At 48.5% G+C, this 17,397-nt stretch overlaps 1 protein-coding gene across 1 annotated transcript in view; it reads right to left on the reverse strand.

The window, feature by feature from the left end:
• Positions 1–17,397, reverse strand: part of mapk8ip2 (mitogen-activated protein kinase 8 interacting protein 2) — a 48,808-nt gene that overhangs the window by 13,303 nt on the left and 18,108 nt on the right. The window contains exons 3-7 of the mRNA XM_070896731.1: positions 14,148–14,351; positions 13,465–13,595; positions 7,554–10,018; positions 6,424–6,499; positions 5,749–5,921 (exon numbers count right to left, since the gene is read on the reverse strand). Coding sequence (XP_070752832.1) covers positions 5,749–5,921; positions 6,424–6,499; positions 7,554–10,018; positions 13,465–13,595; positions 14,148–14,351 — 3,049 coding nt within the window. The remainder of the gene's footprint in view (positions 1–5,748; positions 5,922–6,423; positions 6,500–7,553; positions 10,019–13,464; positions 13,596–14,147; positions 14,352–17,397) is intronic.

Consider the following 17,397-nt stretch of genomic DNA (forward strand, 5'->3'; position numbering starts at 1 on the left):
TAGCTTGGATGATGTGGAATCTGTATGGCTGGAGCTACGGAATACCAAAGGGCAGAAAACGCTAGTGGGAGTTGTGTACAGACCACCAAACAGTAGTAGTAAGGTTGGGGACAGCATCAAACAAGAAATTAGGGATGCGTGCAATAAAGGTACAGCAATTATCATGGGCGACTTTAATCTACATATTGATTGGGCTAACCAAACTGGTAGCAATGCGGTGGAGGAAGATTTCCTGGAGTGTATTACGGATGGTTTTCTAGACCAATATGTCGAGGAACCAACTAGAGTGCTGGCCATCCTCGACTGAGTGATGTGTAATGAGAAAGGACTAATTAAAAATCTTGTTGTGCGAGGCCCCTTGGGGCAGAGTGACCTAATATGGTAGAATTCTTTATCAAGGTGGAGAGTGACACAGTTAATTCAGAGACTAGGGTCCTGAACTTAAGGAAAGGTAACTTCAATGGTATGAGACATGAATTGGCTAGAATAGACTGGCAAGTGATACTTAAAGGGTTGACAGTGGATAGGCAATGGCAAACCTTTAAAGATCACATGGATGAACTTCAACAATTGTACATCCCTGTCTGGAGTAAAAATAAAACAGGGAAGATGGCTCAACCGTGGCTAGCAAGGAAAATTAAGGATAGTGTTAAATCCAAGGAAGAGGCAGATAAATTGCTCAGAAAAAGCAGCAAACCTGAGGACTGGGAAAAATTTAGAATTCAGCAGAGAAGGACAAAGGGTTTAATTTGGAGGAGGAAAATAGAGTACGAGAGGAAGCTTGCTGGGAACATAAAAACTGACTGCAAAAGCTTCTATATATATATGAAGAGAAAAAGATTAGTGAAAACAAACATAGGTCCCTTGCAGTCAGATTCAGGTGAATTTATAATGGGGAGCAAAGAAATGGCGGACCACTTAAATAAATAATTTGGTTCTGTCTTCTGGAATCACTAGGGGACCGACGGTCTAGTGAGAAGGATGAACTGAAGGAAATCCTTATTAGGGGGGAAATTGTGTTAGGGAAATTGATGGGAATGAAGGCCGATAAATCCCCGGGGCATGATAGTCTGCATCCTAGAGAATTTAAGGAAGTAGCCCTAGAAATAGTGGATGCATTAGTGATCCTTTTCCATTAGTCTATCGACTCTGGATCGGTTCCTATGGACTGGAGGGTAGCTAATGTAACACCACATTTTAAGAAAGGAGGGAGAGAGAAAATGGGTAATTATAGACCGGTTAGCCTGACATCAGTAGTGGGGAAAATGTTGGAATCAATTATTAAAGATGAAATAACAGCACATTTGGAAAGCAGTGACGGGATCGGTCCAAGTTAGCATGGATTTATGAAAGGGAAATTCTGCTTGACAAATCTTCCAGAATTTTTTGAAGATGTAATTAGTAGAGTGGACAAGGGAGAACCAGTGGATATGGTGTATTTGGACTTTCAAAAGGCTTTTGACAAGGTCCCACAGAAGAGATTGGTGTGCAAAATTAAAGCACATGGTTTTGGGGGTAATGTACTGACGTGGATAGAGAACTGTTGCCAGACAGGAAGCAGAGAGTTGGGATAAGCGGGTCCTTTTCAGAATGGCAGGCAATGACTAGTGGGGTGCCGCAGGGCTCAGTGCTGGGTCCCCAGCTATTTACAATATACATTAATGATTTGGATGAGGGAATTAAGTGTAATATCTCCAAGTTTGCAGATGACACTAAGCTGGGTGGTGGTGTGAGCTGTGAGGACGTCGCTAAAAGGCAGCAGGGTGACTTGGACAGGTTAGGCCAGTGGGCAAACGCATGGCAGATGCAGTATAATGCAGATAAATGTGAGGTTATCCATTCTGGTGGCAAAAACACGAAGGCAGAATATTATCTGAATGGTGGCAGATTAGGAAAAGGAGAGGTGCAATGAGATCTGGGTGTCATGGTACATCAGTCATTGAAAGTTGGCATGCAGGTACAGCAGGCGGTGAAGAAGGCAAACGGTATGTTGGCCTTCATAACTAGGGGATTTGAGTCTAGGAGCAGGGAGGTCTTACTGCAGTTGTCCAGGGCCTTGGTGAGGCCTCACCTGGAATACTGTGTTCAATTTTGGTCTCCTAATCTGAGGAAGGACGTTCTTGCTATTGAGGGAGTGCAGCGAAGGTTCACCAGACTGATTCCCGGGATGGCAGGACTGACATATGAGGAGAGACTGGATCAACTGGGCCTGTATTCACTGGAGTTTAGAAGGATGAGAGGGGATCTCATAGAAATATATAAAATTCTGACAGGACTGGGCAGGTTAGATGCAGGAAGAATGTTCCCGATGTTGGGGATGTCCAGAACCAGGCGACAAAGTCTACGGATAAGGGGTAAGCCATTTAGGACTGAGATGAGGAGAAACTTCTTCACTCAAGAGAGTTGTTAACCTGTGGAATTCCCTACCGCAGAGAGTTGTAGATGCCAGTTCATTGGATATATTCAAGAGGGAGTTAGATATGGTCCTTTCAGCTAAAGGGATCAAGGGGTATGGAGAGAAAGCAGGAAAGGGGTACTGAGATGAATGATCAGCCATGATCTTATTGAATGGTGGTGCAGGCTCGAAGGGCTGAATGGCCTACTCCTGCACCTATTTTCTATGTTTCTATATTTCAGTGCCTCAGCAGGGTTTCCATCCGCTCCCGTAGCCTTGTTGTTTTTTAGCTGTTTTATGGCTTTTTCTACCCCGTGCATTGTTGGGGTCTTACTGAGGTGGCATGCTGCGGAATGGAGTCGAGCATACTCGAGTCAAAGGCAGAGTCTCGATTGAGGAGATCTTCTAAGTGCTCCTTCCAGCGGGCCCTGACTTTTCCCGTTCTTGGCCAGCAGTAGGGTGGGGCCTTGGGTGTTTGGGCTGTAGGTGGCCTTGACTGCGATGGTTGTCGGCCAGCTGCTGTATCTCCTGTGCTCTCTCCATCCACCACCTGTTCATTAGGTCCCGGGTTTTTTGTTGGACCTCAGCCTTGAGCCGTCTGTAATGCTGCCTTGCTGCTCCCAAGTTGGGTTGTTGTTTAAGGCTCAGAAATGCCCTGCGCTTGCGATCTATAAGCTCTTGAATCTCCTGATCATTCTCATCAAACCAGTCCTGGTGTTTCCTGGTTGAGTGACTGTGTCTCTTTGAAGGCACTGGTTATGGAGGCCTGGAGGGCAGACCAAGCACTGTGGGCATTCTGTGTCTCGGGGTCAACAAAGCATGCCAGGTTAGCTGTGAGGCGCTGACTGTATAGAACTTTCTTAGCTGGGTCCTTAAGTGACCCGTCATTGACTTTTTTGTGGCAGTGCTTCTGCTGCCCCTCCGCTTTGGGGCTATGTTGATACCAATGATGGATCGGATTAGGCGGTGGTCCGTCCAGTAGTCATCAGCTCCTGTCATGGCATGGGTGATGCGCACATCCTTGCGATCCCTGGCTCGAATTATGACATAGTCGAGTAGGTGCCAGTGTTTGGAGCGAGGGTGTTGCAATGATGCCTTGTATTTGTCCCTCTGGTGGAACAAGGTGTTGGTGATGACAAGTTCATGCTCTAGACATTTGTCAGGAGTAGGGTACCGCTGGAGTTGGCTTTCCCTACCCCCTCTCTGCCAATTATGCCTCCCCAGAGGTCTGCGTCCTTGTCAACCCTGGCGTTGAAGTCACTGAGGAGGATCAGTTTGTCATCTGCGGGGACGCAGGACAGGGATTTTTCGAGGTTGGAGGAAAAACCCTCTTTGGCCTCATCTGTTGCATGGAGTGTTGGGGCGTACGCACTGATGACTGTGGCGCACTGGTTCCAGGATAGGGTGAGTCGAAGAGTCATGAGGCGTTCGTTAACCCCGCAGAAGCTAGGATTTAGGGGGCCACCTAATGGGGAACATGTGAAATGTGAGCCAATTGATTCGAGCCCGGTAACGTTACTTGCTGAGTTATGTTGGAATGACCTATCACTGTGCCACCTAGCTGCATAACATGTACTGCATGGAGCACTGCAACTCACTTTCCAATTTTAATGTACAATAGATATTCGGAAGTGTTGGGCCCTCTTAAGAGTGAATTAAAAATAGAGCAGGATGGGATTCTGTGATCTTGGGGAAAATGCAGCCATGATTGTGGGACTCAAAGGCGCACTTACCGTGGTGAAGGAAGGAGCCATCGCATTGGATTCGGTGGGACTGGCTTATTTAAATAATTTAAATGTGTTCCTTGCACAGCTTGAGCCTTGCACATGGTTTGTAATGGAGACCTCATTGAATGCAGAGCATGCAATCTTTAAAGGACTGCTGCTCAAATGGAAAGGTAAGTGGCTGTGTCGCGGTGCAAAAATGTTGGAGCCTCTTGCAGGGTTGAAACATGGTCACAGCAGGGTTGAATCCTTGGAAAGGCTGCAAGTGGAGGGATTTATGGAGGGAGCAGGGTCAAAACAAGAATAGACACAAATCTACAGGATGGTTTGGCAGCCCATTAATCTCCCTGCCATGCTTTTGTTCATCTTATACCACCTCTAGCTTCTGTATTAAAAATGCTGAGTGGCCACAACATTGCATCTCAAAATATACTGTAAACCCTGTTTCCAGGCTTTTTTGATGGGAAACCCATTTTTAAAGTGTCAACATTTACCTACAGTACCTTGTAACGCCTGTAGGTGGCTCTGCAATTGACATCTACAATGGCCAAAGGCCTGTCATGTAACGTTAGTGCAAATCCAAGCTCTGTAATTATATTCTCACTGTTAAAAGTCAGTATCAGTGTTAACATGCAGCTCCATTACAAATCCTCTGAGTGGCAGTGCAGATAAAAGGATTATTTCAATAAGTCTCTCCTAACGTCATCAGGATCCAGCCTCTTTATCATCATCATCATAGGCGGTCCCTCGAACGAGGATGACTTGCTTCCACATGGGTTCACAGATGTTTCAATGAAGGACCCAATATTCCAATCCTGAACTCCAATTGAGGGGCTGGAAGATGCCTGTGTGTGGATTTTTTTAACATGTGGTCACCATTGTACATCAGCCACCACACGGGCTTGACAGAGCTAGGCCTTTATCCAGTGGCAAGGGTTAACCAGGACAACTGGAGACCTGCTCTGCTGCACGGACCTAGTGCGCCCACATATTGCAGTGTGGGCAGGCCCGTGCTGCCCCTGGGCCCTCAGCTCTTCTGGGCCCCGTACCCTCATTTGCTGTACCTCTGCCACGATCTCTCGCCGTTTATGCGCCACAAACATTCGTCGCACCACCGCAGCGATCTCTCACCGCTCCTCCACCACAATCTCTCACCGCTCATCCGGCCCGACCTTCACGCTCCTCTGCTGTACCTGGGCCCTGCCTATGTTCCTGCCCACTTTCCAAACGGCGACCTGGGTTTTGATGACGTCACCCAGTCGCCCACTTCGAAGCCATCGCACACGTAGCAGCTTGCATTGGAAGCTGCGGTAGTACGCTCTTTTATCCTCCCGACCTGCGGTGGTGTACTCTCGCAGGTCAGGGTAGCTCTTTATACCTCCAGGTTTGCACCCGTGTCCCTGGAATTGGCTCCTGAACACTCCCCGGGACATATTGTGAAGCTTCCTGATTTTAAGTTTCTCTCCGCGTCGTAGAAAAGTTTCGGCTTGTGGTGAGCTAAGAACCCCAATGCTCTCTACTCAACTGCCGACAACATTCATTGCCGCCCCCCCCCCCCCCCCCCCCACCCCAACTCAACAGGCCTGAATGCCCCCTGAACTTTGACCCCAATCTTACTTTTGGACCTACCCAGAAATTCCTTGGTCTGGTTGACGACTTCATGGGCATAGTATGCTGGGAAGATCCCACGCTCTCCTGTCCGCATGTTGTAGCCTCGGTACCAGTAGTCATCCTCCTCCTCTTCAACATACAACGGATCGTCAACATCTAACTCCAGTTCATCCTGGTGGCGAGGTATGAACCTTCAGAGAACAGGAAACAATTCGGTTACACCAGGAAATGAGCAGATCAAATGAGCAGTTGAATCTGAAGAAAGAGCTCCAGAATGAGAACAGCTTTTCAAGTGAAGGGCCCACACCTGAAACGTTAACTATTCCGTTCTCTCCACACATGCTGACTGACCCGCAGCAACGACGCATGAATTTTAATTGGGCAGAGCATAAAGTGCAGCACATGAGAACGATAAATGGGCAGCACGTGCACTCCATGAATGGCGTTCAAATAACTTAAGGGTGAGGTTGATCCAAGTGTTTAAGTAGGTTCAACGTTCAACATGTTCAGTCAGCGTGGAACACCAATCAATGCCAACAGAGTGCCGAACTACAAGGCCAAAGCAATAAAGTTCAATTCAGAGAAAGCCGTGACAAAACTGAGAGTTGTACAGCAAGGTTTAGAGTGATGCTGGGAGATAGGGCAACTGCTCAGGATCTCCCTCCAGTTTGAACCTTGGGGAATGATTCTTACCGGAACACCGCTCGATGAGTCTGCTCCCGCTCCTCACCGTTTATTGTACAGGAGTAAAGGCCGAAAGATTCCGTACCTATTCAGGAGAGAGAGCACACAGTCACTCCAGCTAGCAGGTGTCCCAGCCCGTCCCCGCTCACCTCAACAGTCACCCCCAACCCCTCACCGCAACACCTGAAACCTGAAACCCCACCCTCGCCGCTACTTCCACCTCTCACCGCGACACCAGCAGTAGTCCCCTCATCGCAACACCAGGACCCGACCCTCACCGCAACACCCATCCATCACCGTGACACCCACCCATCACCGCAACACCCACCCATCACCGCAACACCAGCCGCCCCCCCCTATCCCTTACTGCAACATCCACCCCTCACCACAATACCAGCAACCCCACCCTCACCACAACATCCACCTTTCACTGTGACACCAGCCCCCTCACCACAACACCAGCATACCCACCCCATCCCTCACCACGACACCAGCCCCACACCACCCCCCCACCCCCACCCACTGCAACATCCACCCCTCACCGGAGCACCAGCAACCCCACCCTCACCGCAACAACCATCCCTCACCTCAACACCAGTTCCCCCACCCCTTACCTCAATACCCACCCCCCACACACTAAATCAACTTAAATTTGTGTCCTTTGTTGCTGACCCTTCCGCCACTGGAAACAGTTTCTCTTTATTTAGTCTATCAAAACTGTTTATGATTTGGATTACCTCGACCTAATCTCTTAATCTTCTCTGCTCATAGGAGAACAACCCCAGCCTCTCCAGTCTTTCCACATAACTGAAGGCCTTCATCTTTGTATTATTGGTTACTGTCTTGCACTGTACAGCCCAGTAACTAGTGGATTATCCTATGTGCCGTATTCTCTCTCTCTCTGTCTACGATTACAAGGGACTTCCCATGAAACTGTTCCCAGAGCATGGAATCCTCAGCATTAACATTACACAAATAAGCAGAAAAATCGTAGCTCTAAAAACCTGTGTGGCATATACGAAAAATTATGCGAATCTGTGACACGGGCTATCAATATGGAAGCACTCAATAGCATATGGTTCGCACTGGATGTGCCACACAGTGCATGCTGAGACTTGTAATGAGATGGCACAGCTTACTGGAAGATCGAGAAGTGCTGTTGACAAAAACATTGAGGAATTTCTTGGAAAACTGTGTGTCGGCTTCGGGCGATGAATCCTCCGACGAGATCTCAACATCCTGTCTCCCCGTGCAGTCCCCGAACTCATTGTCCATTTCCAGCTCGCAGTTGTCGCATAGCGTTGAGAGCTCACTGTCATCGCTCAAGATGGACGTGCAGCGCTTCAAACTGACGAGTTCCAAAGTGGTGTTCTCGTCTACCACCAGGGTGTATTTAATGGAGTCGTAGGCCAGGGACTGGTCCAGCTGCTCGCTGGCTCGCCTGTGTAATGGGGACAGTTCCTTCAGGCTGAAAGCTCCATTTGACAGGTCATTGAAGGATATGGGTATTTTGGAGCTTGCATTAAACAGCGAAGAACATGGGCTCGAGCATCTACTGGTAGAGTCAATCTCGTCACGGACCAGCTTGGATTTCATCTGCACCTCCAAGGGTAATGCTCTAGAATATTTATTCAGTTCAGTTAACTTCTCTTCTAGAATAAATGCAGCTTCTAGCTCTTCACTCAAACTTGATGATTCTGTGACCCGAGTTGGCTTCATCCCTCGAAGGGATTCCACCGACTCCTCGTATTTGAAACTTAGAGTGGAGCCAGGAACTGTGGCCTGTGTGGCTGCGACATAGTCCCATTCGTCTGTGCGATTGTTTTTAAAATCCATATTTAGCTCTGCGTCTGCTTCACAGGAGCCAACTCTCGCTGGATTAAATGACACATCACAACTGTCTCCCGTTATGACCATGTCATCCGGTGGATTACTCAAAGCCAAGTAGAGGGTGGCCAGTTTACTGGAAGGAGTTGGCTCCAACTCAGTTTCCTTGATTCCTGTCCCTTTTCCTTTCGCTTCATCTTCAGAGCAGATTAAGTCACCAAAATCATTGTTGCTGTCCATTATCTCAATGTCTAAATCAGGATGGGAGAGATCTGCGTTTTCGTAGCCTTCTTGGCTCAAATTAATTTGGTGGCCTGAAGTGTGCAGTAGCTCGCTGACACTGACTGGCTCGATCTCAATGTCAGAGCATGAGGAAACAGTCTCACTGAATGAGTTAGTCTGCAACCAACACTCGTCTTTGACGCTGTGGGAGCCTTGTGAAATCATAGTGTTGACCATGTTACTAAGGAGCCAAGGAGAGTCAGAACTTTCACTCAGGTCTAGGTCCGAATCATGATCAGAACATGAAGACTCAGAATCATTACTCAGTTCATCATCACTGTTCTCTTCAGCATTCTCTTGTGTTTGTGATTTAGGGCTTGGAGCTCGAGATATTGCTTGATTTGGTATAATATCAAGATATGTTGACTGGGCACCTTCACTCTTACTGTCTGGGTTGAACTCTGAAGCTTGTGGTGAAGTAACCTGTTTTTTAGTTTGGTCAGGATCTTGCAAAGACCCAGCGACAACCTTGGCAAGTTGGTCAGTTATTAGCTCCGACTCCAACACTCTGGCAGAAATATGTGAATTGGGTTCGTTCACCGCACAGAATAATCCCCTTGTATACCCACTGTCAAAGTCCCATTCGTTAACCCGTTCCAAAGAATCAACACTTGTATTGTTGGCCGTCTTTACCAAGTACAAACGATCTTTGACACTTCCAGTACTGATTTCTCCTTCCCAGTCAATCTCATGATCAGAGTTGGGTGAGCTTGCTTCCTCGATTGAGTTGGTTAGGTGTGATGACCTGCCACTGCTGCTCTCGCTGGTAAGGTCTAACTCTGTCTCAGAGATGGAAGAAATCATGTTGCATGCAGCACTGTTTTCACATGTAAGTCTTTCTTCCAGTTCTTCCAATTCTGAGTCAGAACCAGAGGACCCACAATCCTCACTTTGGTATGACTGGATGAATTTCTTGCTGCTCTTACTGGTGAGATCTGCCACGATACCTGGGTCAGAGGAAGGAGATGTTGTATCGCTATTGGAACTAGATGGCTGCGTGTAGTCATCAGAAGTCACATGTGTTATGTGATCATGTTCTAACTCTGAGGCCAAGTTGGGAGTGGAAGAACCCATTGCAATGGCGGCAGCAGTCTTCAAATTCGTTCTCTCGAGAACAGGTGGCACAAAAGCTGTTTGCTCTGAGTATGGTCTGTGCATCTTGCTCCCAAACTCAACCCCAAACTCTAGTTCTAACTCGGCGTCAGACACAGGAGTACAGGAACCATTGCTAAGGTTGGATGAAGATAAGCATTTACTAGTGGCAGCAAAGGTCTGATCAGCTTCAACCTCAGTATTCATCCCCAGTTCAGAGGCTAATGTGTACGTTTCACTGGATCTATTACCAGGACAGGAATGTCCCTTGGAGCTACTGATGGACAAGTCCTGTTCCAGCTCTGTGTCTGAGTTTTGTGACGTGATATTGTCTGCTGCATTAGTTGGATGTACATTGCCATCGTGATCAGGTTCCATCTTTGGGAAAGAGCTGGATGACTTTCTATGAAAACCAAAAGACCCTGTCGGAGAGAGACAGTGTTTAGCGAGTTCTTTGTTTGCATGCAATGATGGATATGGCAATGATGACGATACAACATTCATATTATGATCCTCTATGACTTGGTCAGCCTTGCTGTTACCGTATTCCAGAGTATCCCGCCGATTTCCTTCAAAATCGTATAATAGGGGTTTCAGAGGTGACTGGGTCAATTCAGTCTCTGTGTGTTTCAGTGGTGATCCATTACCATGCGGTCCAGAGGGGGCGGTCATACACCAGCCAGCGGGGTGCACACTGTCCTGGACACACTGATGTGGAGGGGTTAAATGACCTGTAATGACAAATGAACTTTTATTAAAAGAATGAAAGAAATTCCATTTCTATAGTGCCTTTCACAACCTCAGGATGTTCCAAAGCGCTTTACAGCTAATGAAGTACATTTTGAAATGCAGTCACTGTTGTAATGTAGCAAACACAGTTGCCAATTTGTGCACAGCAAGGCCCCACAAACAGCAATAAGATAAATGATCAGATTATCTGTATTAATGGTGCTGGTTGAAGGATAAATATTGGCCAGGTCACCGGGGTGAACTCTCTTTACTCTTTTTGCAAGAGTGTCATGGGATCTTTTATGTTCACCTGAGAGGGCAGACAGGGCCTCGGTGTAACATCTTATCTGAAAGGTAACACCTCCGACAGCGCAGTGCTGTGTCATTACTGCACAGAACTGTCAGCCTAGATTATGGTCTCAAGTCTCTGGAGTGGGGCTTGAACCCATGACCTTCTGAACCCATGACCTACCATTGAGCTCAGCCTGACACCCAAAAGAAAAAAGATGCTCTTATAGATCAATTCTCTGAAAATTCTGAAAGCACTTCAGTTAAAATGGATTACTTTAAAGTGCAATGACTGAGTTTCCACGATATGTCCGGATTTCTTTCTAGATCAGGTTGCCCCACTTCATTTCCAAGAACAAGAACCGGCACCGCCTCTAATGTAGAGTCGGGGACCATTGAGGAAACTGCTACCAGAACATAATCAGGTTCGATTCAAATAGTACAAAATAAAGGTACACAACACAAGTTTCATTGAGCTAAGGAAACTTGCCCAGATAAACTGGAAATAAAAATTGGCAGAGAAGACAAACAGTGGTAAACACTCAAAGAGGAGATGGTTGGGGTACAGAGAGGAAAGTATGCAGCAATAGCTGGAGTTCCTTGGATGAATAGTGAAAATTGAAACGAGACATAAAAAGTGAAGCATAGGGCAAACCTAGAAGCATACAGCACAGAAGGCACCCATTCGGCCCATCATGCCTGTGCCAGCTCTTTGAAAGAGCTATCGACTCCCCTGCTCTTTCCCCATAGCCCTGTAATTTTTTTCCTTTATAAAGTATATGTCAAATTCAAAATATCGAGGTGAAGCAAAAAAAAAGAGATTAGAAAGGCGAGGAGTTATTAAGAAAACCAGCAGGTAATATAAAGGGAAACAGTAAAGGAACTTGTAAATACATAGAAAGTTAAAGAATGAGTAGGGCCAATTAGAGATGGAAATGGAAAGCTCAGAGAGGATGAAGGAATTGTGGAAATGCTAAAGTAGAATTTTGCCTTGGTTTTTGCAAGAGTGTGGTATTGGGAATGAAAGGGTACACGAGAAGGAGGTGGAGCAATAAGAGAGGATAATGATATACAAGGAATGAGTGCTGAAAGTATTGGCGAAGCTCAAAGTGCAAAAGACACCAGGCCCTGATGACAGGCATTCTGGAATGATGGGCAAAGTCAGAGAGAGAATCGAAGCTCTGAGCACAACCTTTCAGGCATGCAGGTACAGCAGGCAGTAAAGAAAGCAAATGGCTTGCTGGCCTTCATAGTGAGAGGATTTGAGTATAGGAGCAGGGAGGTCTTACTGCAGTTGTACAGGGCCTTGGTGAGACCACACCTTGAGTATTGTGTACAGTTTTGGTCTCCTAATCTGAGGAAGGATATGCTTGCTATTGAGGGAGTGCAGCGAAGGTTCACCAGACTAATTCTCGGGATGGCAGGACTGACATATGAAGAAAGACTGGATCGGCTAGGCTTATACTCACTGGAATTTAGAAGAATGAGGGGATCTCATAGAAACATATAAAATTCTGACGGGATTGGACATGCTAGATGCAGGAAGAATGTTCCCGATGTTGGGGAAGTCCAGAACCGGGGTCACAGACTGAGGATAAGGGGTAAGCCATATAGGACCGAGAGGAGGAGAAACTTTTTCACCCAGAGAGTGGTGATCCTGTGGAATTCTCTACCACAGAAATTTGTGGAGTCCAGTTCGTTGGATATATTCAAGAGGGAGTTAGATGTGGCCCTTATGGCTAAAGGGATCAGGGGGTATGGAGAGAAAGCGGGAGTGGGGTACTGAAGTTCCATGATCAGCCATGATCATATTGAATGGCGGTGCAGGCTCGAAGGGCCGAATGGCCTGCTCCTGCACCTATTTTCTATGTTTCTATGTTTCTATCCTCGGATATGGGGTTACGATAGGACTGGAGAGATGCCAATGGAACATCTCTGGTCAAAATGGGAGAAAGAGATGAAGCAGGTAACCAGAGATCTATCAACATAACCTCAGTCGTGGGTAATTTTCTAGAGGCCATAACATGGGATAAAATTAACATTCACTTAGAAAGACATGGGTTAATTAAGGACTAATTGCATGGGTTTGTAAATGGTTCATCATATCTGACGAATCGAGTTCTTTGATGAAATACAGATTTGATTAGGAAATGCTGGGAAAACAATCCACATACTCTCTGGAGATGCAATCCTGATTTTGTTTGCCTTTCTCACCACTCCCCTCCACTCCCCTGAAGGTGCTGACTCTCTCCTCCCCTGAAAGTGCCACCAATTTCATTTGTCACAGTTCTCAGAGTGAAATTACTAAGTCGTGTGGACTGAGTCGAAGCTGTTGGAAACTCATTTCTGGTGGGATCCTTAAAAATGTACAGAAAAAACCTTTTATGCCTTCAGTCTAAGCAGGATTCAAACTGAGGTCCCAGAAGTTGAAACTTATTGTGCTGCTGGTTCCTGACTCTGCTTTTAAAGTGTCTGCATGGTTGGTGCAATGGGGCATCACACTGTAGAGTGGCAGGATCTGGGTTCATGCCAGAAATTCCCCAGCAATTTCAAGTGCCATACAGCGAAGTCGCCAGGCATAGGCGAGGTGTTCTAGGCAGGGAGGTGGAAACATGTTGCTCTTGGAGACTGAAAGAGATTGACGAACTGAGGAAGAAGTTGCATCTTATTCCAGGTGAACCTTGGGCCTTAAGGACAAGTCCAGATGTTCTGTGTTTGTGACGAGCTCCTATTGCTGAAGTATTGAGGTGGGCATAACACTCTCTTCATGTTGTTGACCCTTTGGACAATGTGTGAGGATGGGGATACAATGAATAGCTCCCTCTCTCTTACCTCCCACCGATGACCATCCTGGGGGAAAACAGCTGAGAAACTGGTTGGTACTCACCACTAGAGGAATGGAGCAGTGTCTCCTGCCAGCTAGCTTTCCTGGGAGAGAAGCTGGCATTGTTATTGAGAGAATCCTGCAAAAAGGACAGGAAAAAGTGTGAGGAACACAGTCAACTCCACCACTACCTAAAGACATACTTGTGTGAGGAACCGGTTACCATCTGGTACCTGACCCAAGGTAACCCGACATTCTTTATGTTTAATCCTAGAGAGTGACCAGTGGCAGGCTACTTGACCATAGTGGTATTGCCGCCAAGCACACTAAGGCAGGGGGGAGGGGGGGGGGGGGCGGGGTGGCGGTGGGTCACTGGACAGTGATCAAGAGTGGGACCCCTGGCTGATATTTTGGTTCCTTCCCCAGTCCAGGAGCCCTGAATCCAGTTTTAACACTGCGCCTTAAGTCAGCTAACTTCACACAAAGAGATGGAACCTGGGACCCTCTGTGCGTCTATGACTATAACCACACCAGCTTCAACATTTAGTGCACCCCTCAGCCATCAGGGAACAGGTTTTATAATGTCTGTGATAGCTGGTGATTCCCAAAATGTCACAATGCTGTTTTGAGTGGAAGATCTTCCCCTTTTTCTATCATCTTTCTCCTGTGAGCCTTTTGCTGTTCCACCAACCTGTGAGTGGGAGAGTGGAGTGGCGAGGTTTAAGGTGGTAGGTCGGGTCTGCTGAATGGTTGTGGCAGAGGGCGAGGGCAACAGCTCGGTTTCCTCCATGTCATCTGTGTCATCAATCATTTCAAACTCCTGCAGATCATCCTGGAAGGAGCAGATCTCTGTCACAGCCTGAGGTGCACCCTTCACATCCAGCATCAAACAGTCCTAGAGAGGGGGCACAGCAGAGAACATTTATTAGAACATGGGAACTGAGAAAACAGAACAGGGAGCATTGAGAAACCAGACCATGAGGCAATGCGATACAGGGGACTGAGAAACCTGAGCACGGGGCACTGAGAAACCAGACCACGGGGCACCGAGAAACCAGACCACGGGGCACCGAGAAACCAGAGCACGAGGCACTGAGAAACCAGACCACGGGGCACTGAGAAACCAGGCCATGGGGCACTGAGAAACCAGGGCACAGGACACTGAGAAACCAGACCATGGGGCACTGAGAAACCAGAGCACGGGACACTGAGAAACCAGAGCACGGGGCACCGAGAAACCAGAGCATGGGACACTGAGAAACCAGACCACGGGGCACTGAGAAACCAGACCACGAGACACTGAGAAACCAGACCATGGGGCATTGAGAAACCAGAGCACGGGGCAGTAAGAAACCTGAGCATGGGGCACTGAGAAACCAGACCACGCGGCACTGAGAAACCAGGCCACGGGGCACTGAGAAACCAGACCATGGGGCACTGAGAAACCAGACCACGAGACACTGAGAAACCAGACCATGGGGCACTGAGAAACCAGAGCACGGGACACTGAGAAACCAGAGCACGGGGCACCGAGAAACCAGAGCACGAGGCACTGAGAAACCAGACCACGGGGCACTGAGAAACCAGGCCATGGGGCACTGAGAAACCAGGGCACGGGGCACTGAGAAACCAGGGCACGGGGCACTGAGAAACCAGACCACGAGACACTGAGAAACCAGACCATGGGGCACTGTGAAACCAGAGCACAGGGCACCGAGAAACCAGAGCATGGGGCACTGAGAAACCAGACCACGGGGCACTGAGAAACCAGACCATGGGGCAATGAGAAAGCAGACCACGGGGCATTAAGAAACCAGAGCATAGGGCACTGAGAAACCAGACCACGGGGCACTGAGAAACCAGGCCACGAGGCACTGAGAAACCAGAGCATGGGGCACTGAGAAACCAGAGCACGGGGCACCGAGAAAGCAGACCACGGGGCACTAAGAAACCAGAGCATGGGCACTGAGAAACCAGACCACGGGGCACTGAGAAACCAGGCCACGGGGCACTGAGAAACCAGAGCATGGGGCACTGAGAAACCAGAGCACGGGGCACTGAGAAACCAGAGCACGGGGCACTGAGAAACCAGAGCATGGGGCACTGAGAAACCAGAGCACGGGGCACTGAGAAACCAGACCACGGGGCACTGAGAAACCAGACCACAGGGCACTGAGAAACCAGAGCACGGGGCACTGAGATACCAGAGCACGGGGCACTGAGATACCAGAGCACGGGGCACTGAGAAACCAGACCACGGGGCACCGAGAAACCAGACCACAAGGCACTGCGACACGGGGGACTGAGAAACCAGACCACGGGGCACTGAGAAACCAGACCATGGGGCACTGAGAAACCAGAGCACGGGGCACTAAGATACCAGACCACGGGGTACAAAGAAACCAGACCACAAGGCACTGCGACACGGGGGACTGAGAAACCAGACCATGGGGCACTGAGAAACCAGACCATGGGGCACTGAGAAACCAGAGCACGGGGCACTGAGAAACCAGAGCACGGGGCACTGAGAAACCAGACCATGGGGCACCGAGACACGGGGGACTGAGAAACCATATGTCAACTCTCTGAGAAGTATTGCAACCGAAAGCTATTCTACTCTCTCACCGTCCAGCTGGTGTGAGACCATACCCAGCGAATCGTGCAGGTCCTGGTAGCAGTCATGATGTCTTCATTCTGCGGCAGTCCGCTGTGCCATCTGCATTTGAGCCACCATGGCAACCAGAGGGTGTGGCTATTGGACGACAAGGGCAATCGTTGACGACAGGGCTCATGACTCCAGTGGACAACCCACGCACACGTAGGCAACTTGCATTCAGTGAAAGCCATGCTGCCACACAAAATGTGATACAGCACAACATTGGTGTGCTGGAACAATGCTTCTGCTGCCTCGACTTCTCTGGAGGAGCCCTGCAGTCGTTGGGAGAGCGGGTGTCAAGATTCGTGGTGGTCTGCTGCATGTTGCACAACCTCACCATCAAGTGGGCACAGCCCTTGCTACCAGCGACAGTCTTTGCTATTGGCTATACGGCGAGGAGGAGGAGGAAGAGGAAGAGAGGAGGCAACCAAGACATCCCCTTTCTGGCCGGGCTATCCATCCGACTGTGATACCAGTAAATGCAACCTCAATTCTCCATTTACTAACAGTCCCACATCTTACCTTCCCTCTGTTATTGATCATTGCTTGGCCACAATGCAAAAATAAAAGCCAACACAAAATAAACATTACAAACCAAATTTATAAATCATACCATGCCATACTGTATGACAAACATCAACTAATCACTCTTGTACATTCCCTCAGTGGCTGTCTTCCATGTGGCTTTGCTTGTCCCAGTGCTCCAACACAGTGGCTGCAGCATAGATGGTGGAAGGCTGCTGACTTTCAATAGAGTAGACTGCAGATGGCCTTGGAGGACGACCTCGAGCAGCTCTGGGCCTAGTAGGCTCGGCTTCGGACTGCACCATCTCGGCATGGGCAGCAGCAGTCTGGATTGGCTGGCTGGCAGGCAACAGCAGGGGCACTGGCGGAGTGGCAGTGGTGGGAGGACGAATGTGGTCATCCTGAGAGAGGACAGCATATTCATGCTCCACGGAGCCACTGCCACTCTCCCGAGGCAGCGCCTCAGCAATCCTAATAATCTGTTGGAGAACAGATTGCTGGACTGCTCTGACACCCTGCAAGTCCCTTTGAACACTGGTATCCGCAGCCACGATGGTAGCAGCCTGAGCTTGCCTGGCAGCAGGCTGGGCTTGCATGACAGAAGTCTGAACTTCCACTGCAGCAGCCACATGTCGGTGGATGGTTTCTGCTTATGCTGCAATGGAAGCTGAGACATTGGCCATCAGAAGGCTGCATCATGGTTAGGTCCACAAGTGTGCTAATGGAGTTGGCCACCAGTTCCATGCTGGAAAAGATGGTC

Source organism: Pristiophorus japonicus, chromosome 13, assembly GCF_044704955.1.
Source record: "Pristiophorus japonicus isolate sPriJap1 chromosome 13, sPriJap1.hap1, whole genome shotgun sequence".
NCBI classification, from domain to species: Eukaryota; Metazoa; Chordata; class Chondrichthyes; family Pristiophoridae; genus Pristiophorus; species Pristiophorus japonicus.